The sequence below is a fragment of the Gymnoscopelus braueri genome, assembly GCF_963280865.1.
Source record: "Gymnoscopelus braueri genome assembly, chromosome: 17".
In the NCBI taxonomy this organism is placed as follows: Eukaryota; Metazoa; Chordata; class Actinopteri; order Myctophiformes; family Myctophidae; genus Gymnoscopelus; species Gymnoscopelus braueri.
This window is the reverse complement of record NC_137617.1, coordinates 50910616-50918740: the sequence shown is the minus strand read 5'-3', so window position 1 is coordinate 50918740 and position 8125 is coordinate 50910616. Positions and strand designations below refer to the sequence as shown.

General features: G+C 43.2%; 1 protein-coding gene across 3 annotated transcripts; it reads left to right on the top strand.

Moving 5' to 3' along the window:
* The first annotated feature begins 2792 nt into the window (after positions 1-2792).
* On the top strand, positions 2793-6706 carry LOC308104860 (cholesterol 25-hydroxylase-like protein). Of its 3 annotated transcripts, none has more exons than XR_013934866.1 (4): positions 2793-3334; positions 4011-4260; positions 4881-5380; positions 5501-6706. XR_013934866.1 is itself a non-coding variant. In XM_080455435.1 (3 exons), the coding sequence occupies exons 1-3, from the start codon at positions 2904-2906 to the stop codon at positions 5214-5216; spliced, it is 1017 nt and encodes a 338-aa protein (XP_080311561.1). In that variant the 5' UTR covers positions 2793-2903; the 3' UTR covers positions 5217-6706. The 3 variants fall into 3 exon arrangements, 1 of the variants encoding a protein (XP_080311561.1); XR_013934867.1 differs by having other exon boundaries at positions 4881-5440; XM_080455435.1 differs by having other exon boundaries at positions 4881-6706.
* Positions 6707-8125: the final 1419 nt, after the last annotated feature.

Below are 8125 nucleotides of genomic sequence, written 5' to 3'. Positions count from 1 at the left end.
TACATTTGGATGTGTTTTGTTGGTAACTGTTGTATAATCGCAATATTACACTCGAGGGTGTGCTTTACCTTACATTATTGTCACTTCTGTGATGCGGACGCGGAACTCGGCTGCGCCTCGTTCCTGACCGCATCACAGGCGTGCCAATAATGACGGTAAAGCACACCCTCTCGTGTAATATTGCTTAAGTAACAACGCCACGGTGTAAATACTTGTAGAAATACTCTGTTGCAAGTAAAAGTCCTGTGTTCAAACTTTTACTTGAGTAAAAGTACAAAAGTATTGGCATAAAATTATACTTAAAGTACCAACAGTAAAAGTACTAAAATGTTTGAAAATAGCCGATCCACAGCTTGTAGATCGTCTATTTTCAAATAGCCTAGGTATAAAATAGGGCTGAAGTGGTTAATGTATGTTTTATTATGTAATCATTTATATCTGCAAAGAAGTAAAAGTATTGGAAATTGGAAATACTCAAGTAAAGTACAAATACCTCAAAATTGTATTGAACTACAGTGCTTGAGTAAATGTGCTGTGCCACTGATAGAGAGTTATAGAAACATACATAACTCATAAGTCATGGCGCTGTTCAGACCTGCCTAGAAGTGTGACTAACAACGGTGTGTGTGTGTGTGTGTGTGTGTGTGTGTGTGTGTGTGTGTGTGTGTGTGTGTGTGTGTGTGTGTGTGTCATAACTTGTAGAGGAATGTTTGTGGCTCAATGCTTCACTACATTATTACATTACTAATCGGTTGTACATAATCGGTTGTACATTGGTTGTGTAAACCTCAAGTCTGATGAGAGAGAATTTTAGGGTCCTGATGGTTGAGAATATGGGTCTACACACACACACACACACACACACACGCGCGCACACACACACACACACACACACACACACACACACACACACACACACACACACACACACACACACACACACACACACACACACACACACACACACACACACTCCTGAGAGTAACTCCAGGTTTTTTTTTTTTTTACATAAACCACTTGAACCCTAGCATCCATATTCTGGGGAGAACGTTTGTCTAAAATAGCCGATCTACAAGCTCACAATGAGTTGCTTGTAGATCAGCTATTTTTGGCAAAGACATTTGGTGTAGAGGGCGAAAGAGCAGACCAAGTACAGAGCCACGGTATGAAGGGTTTAAGTGGTTCAATAATGTCTGACAAAATGTACACATTAACATGAATGCAGCGTTGATGGTAGTTGCTGTCAAACAAGTCTATGAAACTATCTGTGAAATCTATGCAAAGGTCTGCAACATAACTTCATACTATATGTAGTGGGGGTCCCTGCTTCATCTCTGTCTCTCAGATAAGGGGTCCCTGCTTCATCTTTCTCTCAGCTAAGGGGTCCCTGCTTCATCTTTCTCTCAGCTAAGGGGTCCCTGCTTCATCTCTCTCTCAGCTAAGGGGTCCCTGCTTCATCTCTCTCTCTCAGCTAAGGGGTCCCTGCTTCATCTCTCTCTACACTAAGGGGTCCCTGCTACATCTCTCTCTCAGCTAAGGGGTCCCTGCTTCATCTCTCTCAGCTAAGGGGTCCCTGCTTCATCTCTCTCTCAGCTAAGGGGTCCCTGCTACATCTCTCTCTCAGCTAAGGGGTCCCTGCTACATCTCTCTCTCAGCTAAGGGGTCCCTGCTTCATCTCTCTCAGCTAAGGGGTCCCTGCTACATCTCTCTCTCAGCTAAGGGGTCCCTGCTTCATCTCTCTCTCAGCTAAGGGGTCCCTGCTTCATCTCTCTCAGCTAAGGGGTCCCTGCTTCATCTCTCTCTCAGCTAAGGGGTCCCTGCTACATCTCTCTCTCTCAGCTAAGGGGTCCCTGCTTCATCTCTCTCAGCTAAGGGGTCCCTGCTTCATCTCTCTCAGCTAAGGGGTCCCTGCTTCATCTCTGTCTACACTAAGGGGTCCCTGCTACATCTCTCTCTCTCAGCTAAGGGGTCCCTGCTTCATCTCTCTCAGCTAAGGGGTCCCTGCTTCATCTCTCTCAGCTAAGGGGTCCCTGCTTCATCTCTGTCTACACTAAGGGGTCCCTGCTACATCTCTCTCTCTCAGCTAAGGGGTCCCTGCTTCATCTCTCTCAGCTAAGGGGTCCCTGCTTCATCTCTCTCTACACTAAGGGGTCCCTGCTACATCTCTCTCTCTCAGCTAAGGGGTCCCTGCTTCATCTCTCTCAGCTAAGGGGTCCCTGCTTCATCTCTCTCAGCTAAGGGGTCCCTGCTTCATCTCTCTCTACACTAAGGGGTCCCTGCTACATCTCTCTCTCTCAGCTAAGGGGTCCCTGCTTCATCTCTCTCTACACTAAGGGGTCCCTGCTACATCTCTCTCTCAGCTAAGGGGTCCCTGCTTCATCTCTCTCAGCTAAGGGGTCCCTGCTTCATCTCTCTCTCAGCTAAGGGGTCCCTGCTTCATCTCTCTCAGCTAAGGGGTCCCTGCTTCATCTCTCTCAGCTAAGGGGTCCTTGGTCTGAAAAATGTTGAAGACCCCTGCAAAAGCTACAATATGCCGCTGAGATGTAGTGGAGTAGAAGTATAAAGTATTGTAAAAATGGAAATACTCAAGTAAGGTAAAAAAAATACCTCAAAATAGCACTTGCCTGGATCCATGCACACTCCCCCCCCCAGCCAATAGGAAAGCACAGGAACCACACTCCTTATATGGGAGACAGGAACACCTCTTGCACATGGGGGCGTGGCTAAGGTTATAAAAAGGCCAAGTGCAGCCAAGTTCAGACACTAGTAGAGCTACACACGAGCTGTGCACACACTCTAGAGCTCTCTCTCTCTCACACACACACACACACACACACACACACACACACACACACACACACACACACACACACACACACACACACACACATACACGCACACACATGCACACACATACACACACAGTAACTTTCACACACATTAAGAAAATACCAGGACACGGATTAAAACACTACGCTAAGGGAGATAAAAAAGACTTTTTGGCCATGTCTCTGCAGCCCGTGTGGGACATGTTCCTGGGACGTACCATGTGTCTCCAGCCCGTGTGGGACATGTTCCTGGGACGTACCATGTGTCTCCAGCCCGTGTGGGACATGTTCCTGGGACGTACCATGTGTCTCCAGCCCGTGTGGGACTTTGTGTCGGGCCACAGCGGCGTCCTGGCGTCTCCCTTCTTCCCCGTGCTGTTCTCTCTGAGCGTCTACCTGCTCTTCTGCCTGCCGTTCGTCTGTGTGGACCTTCTCTCCTCCAGGGTGGGCCTGATCCGCAGATACAAGATCCAGCCCAACAACTCTGTCTCCTGGGACACTATGAGGTAAAACATTTTTTTTACAATTTGTGTTTGTCGTAAATCTATTTACAATTTACAATGTATGCATTTAGCAGATGCTCTTTATCCAGAGAGACCTAGAATATACAAGGTAAACACACTGGTGGGAAAAGTACTCAAATTCTTTACTTAAGTCAAAATATCAATACAGCAATATAGAAATACTCTGTTACAAGTAAAAGTCCAGAATAAAAAATGTACTTGAGTAAAAGTACGAAAGTTTTGGTATCAAAATGTACTTAAAGTACCAAAACTAAAAGTAGCCTACTAAAATGTTTGAAAATAGCAGATCTACAAGCTCACAACGCGTCTGCTATTTTCAAATAGCCTATGTATAAAATAGGGCTAAAGTGGTATCTATGCTGTATGAATGTATGTTGTATAATAGAATAATTAATATGTGAAAAGTAACTAAAGTTTTCAAATAATTGCAGTGGAGTAAAAGTGCAATATTTGCCTCTGAGATGTAGTGGAGTAGAAGTAAAAAATACTTTGGTCCACTTGGTTCCTTTTGTATGCTGTCAGGGTTACATACTTGTAAAGGTCCATTTAGGGTTTGTAGGGTTCTAAATGGCCCTGGACCGCACTTTGAGAACCACAGCTTTACTGGCCCTTATCCTCACCTGTACCTTGTCTTATCTTGTGTCGCCGCCCCCTATAGGAGCTGCCTGGCTCTGTCTCTGTACAACCACGTGGTGTTCATCTTCCCAGCGACCGTCCTCCACTGGTGCTGGAGGACCCCCACCGCGGCGGCGGAGGAGGAGGACCCCCACCGTGTGTTCACCAGTGCTCCCAGTCTGCTCAGCCTGCTGGGAGGCATGCTGGCCTGTCTGCTGCTCTTTGACTTCCAGTACTTCATCTGGCATGTTCTGCACCACAAGATCCCCTGGCTCTACCGCACCTTCCACAAGGTTGGTTCCAACAACATGCATTTACCATGTCTATGCAGTGGTGGGAAAAGTATTCACATGGTTTACTTTAAGTAAAAGTATCAATACTGCAATGTTTTACAAGTAAAAAGTCCGGAATTCCAAATTTACTTGAGTAAAAGTACAAAAGTATTGGTAAAAAAATGTACCATAAGTAGAAAGTACTCATTATGCAGAATGTCCCATTTCAAGTTTTCAAATGTATACAAATCTTTTGAAAATAGCAGATCTACAAGCTCACATTGTGAGCTTGTAGATCTGCTATTTTCAAATGCCCGAAATGTATATATAGGGCTGAAGTGGTTAATGTATGTTTTGTAAAATCTACAAAGTAACTAGTAACTAAAGTGTTCAAATAATTGTAGTGGAGTAAAAGTACAATATGTGTCTCTGAGATGTGGTGGAGTAGAAGTAAAAGTAGAATAGGCGTTATGCATTTATGGAAATTGGAAATACTTCAGTAATGTAAAAAATACCTCAAAATTGTACTTGAGTACAGTACTTGAGTAAATGTGCTTAGTTACTTTACACCACTGGTCCGTACCACAGTGTTTTCTCCGTCATTAAACTCTTTAATCCCGTTCCTCTCTCCGCCCCGGCAGATGCACCACACTCACACGGACACCTCTGCTCTGACGGCGGAGTATTCGGGGGCGTGGGAGACGCTGTCCCTGGGCTTCTTCGCCGCCGTCAACCCCTTCCTGCTGGGCCTCCACCCGCTGACGGAGCTGGCCTTCTTCGTGCTGAACATCTGGCTGTCGGTGGAGGACCACTGCGGCTACGACCTGCCGTGGGCCACGCACCGCCTGGTGCCCTGGGGCCTCTACGGCGGCGCGCCGCACCACCACATGCACCACCTCAAGTTCAGGTCCAACTACGCCCCCTACTTCACCCACTGGGACCGCCTGGCCGGGACCCTGCACCACCACGACCACTGAAACACAGGGTTAAAAAAACACCTTCTGAACTGAAACACAGAGAGTTCTGCAACCGGACTGAGTGGTTTTGTTTCGGGAAAGTCGAGTGGTCTTGGAACCGAACCGAGTTTCTGAACTGGACAGAATGGTTTATGAACCCATCAAGTGGTTTGTGAACTGGTCAAGTGGTTTTGAAAGTGGTCAAGTGGTTTCTGAACCGATCAAGTGGTTTCTGAACTGGTCAAGTGGTCTTGGAACCGGACCGAGTTTCTGAACTGGACAGAATAGTTTCTGAACCGATCAAGTGTTTTTTTGGAAGTGGTGAAGTGGTTTTGAAAGTGGCTAGCGTTTCTGAAATGGACAGAGTGGTTTCTGTAAGTGGTTTGGAAGTGGGACCTGGTCAAGTGGTTTCTGAACTGGACAAAGGGATTTCTGAACTGACTTTGTCAACAAGGCCGGCCAGCTGGCCTGGCCACCTTGTACAAGATGAACGCTTGAACTTGACTGAAGCTGTTAATGAACTGTGGATGAAGTGGTTTCTGAACTGGGAGTAAACAGGGGGGGGGGGACAGCCAATTAAGTTAGCGACTGTAACAAAGACCTCCTCCGCGCACTAAGCTAAATGGAGCGTTTTCCATTAGCCAATCATATTACTGTGACTAGTAGCGATGTTGAACCAGATGAACGTGATTGGCCGAGGACATGTGATGTCATCCCAAAGTTCTGCTGCAGCGTTTCCCTGCTTAACGGAAACTGACCAATGGTTCTCAAACGTTTTAATTTCATGCATCGCTATAACTCTCAGAGTTACAGACCTCTGAGGGTCCATTTGGGACCCCTGAAGGGTCCCTGGACCCCAGTTTTGAGAACCACTGAACAGTAGCGGAAGAAGTAATCCCATTTACAAATTGTACTTGAGTACAGAACTTGATCAAATGTACTTACTGTACTTTAGAGTACTTACTCTGATGTGATTAATTTGAGGGGTTATGGCGTTTAGGACCAGAAAACTGTCATCTGTGTCAACGTTCAGTCATTAATAAGAGTTTTGTAAAAATAACTCATGTCACAAATTATAGAATGATCTTTTACATTAAAAGACGAAGGTACAGGTTATGTACTGTGTTCAGTAGCCTACACACTGCCATGTGTACTTTATATAAACTGTATATAAAAGTCTACATAGATATATAGACTTTATTCTTGTTTACCTATACCGTAGGAAAGCATCTAATATGATAAACCATGAGCATGATTGTACAAAAAGAGCTTTATTTAGAAGCTGTATCTCTAAATCTAACCTATTAAGCCATTTAGACCGGGAGCGCATCTGTGTCATTTTAGATATCTTTGGCTATTCAAAAAATAGCAGATCTACAAGCTTGTAGATCTGCTATTTTTGAAAAATCGTGAAAATGTGTGCAAATATTTGAGTATATATTTTTTTAATCGAATATTTGTAAAATATGTTGTTCCATGGACGTCCAGAAGCAAAGATTTGAGTTAAAAATGCTGTTTAAAAGATTTTTCAAAAATAACAGATCTACAAGCTCGTAGCGCGGCATTGTAGCTTGTAGATCTGTTATTTTTGAATAGCCCAAAGTATAAAATAACGGTTAATAGCTACAAATCTAAAACGACACGGCATGCGTTCCCGGTCTTAATGGGTTAAAGGTATTTTAGCATCGCTTTGTTTGTACAACAATGAAAAATTGTAACTCAATATTCTGAGTTGTTTCGTAGAGGTGATTCATGAATGTACTCACAGCAGCAGACAGTGTGACAGGGTGTGACAGAGTGAAGTGGAATATTTTCATACAATGTAAACATTCATACTGTATCTAAATGTGAAATCCAAGTTGATCCTGGATGATTTTTATTATATATATATTTTACATTTTAAATGTTTTTGATGTTGCACGTCTAGTCAGACTGGAAGCTGACTACATATTTATATTTTATATTATAATATCAGCATACTGTATATTATTATTATTATTATTTATATTGTGGAATGTGTCAAATGCTAACAGCGGTCAACAGACCTTGAAAATGCTTTATGAATTAACAATAAATTCATATTTAAATGCAAGAAAGAGCTCTTGAGCTGGATTACCTGTGTCTTACTATTATGTTTTACATTTTTATTATAAGTTAGTTGATATTCAGAAGTGTAATCATTGACGTTTATTTATAACTTTTAAAATGGTCATTTTTAATACATTTACCCCTCCCCCTGTGGTCTCCTGGCAAATGCTGTGGGGGTCTTTGACATGTTTTAAATGTTCCCCAGATACTTCATGTAAACACTGGTGAGGCCGCGTTCTACTTCTGTACTGCTCTTTGAGTACATGTACTTAGTTACTTTATTGCACTACTGTTAAATGTTCCCCAGATACTTCATGTAAACACTGGTGAGGCCGTGTTCTACTTCTGTACTGCTCTTTGAGTACATGTACTTAGTTACTTTACTGCACTACTGTTAAATGTTCCCCAGATACTTCATGTAAACACTGGTGAGGCCGCGTTCTACTTCTGTACATCCCTTTGAGTACATGTACTTAGTTACTTTACTGCACTACTGTTAAATGTTCCCAAGGCACTTCATTAAAAACGCAGAGGCCGCATTCTCCAGCAACATCTCTCTGCTGTCGGGTAGAAACTAGTCTCGCGTAGCCAGACAACTATTCCACAATCTCTGAATACTATATAGAGTCTGGAACTACAATCCGAGAGAGGAAACTGGCACTTCCGTTCACGAAAATATATTTTAAAATATCTTTACATTTTACTTTTTAATTTCCATTTCTGCTTAGCAGCAAGCTATGTATACTTAGATGATTTGTATTTATATTAGGATACATTTGCGCGACTGTAAAGACGAAACGGAAGTGTTTATATCATATACATCCGGTTTATATTCTAATCAT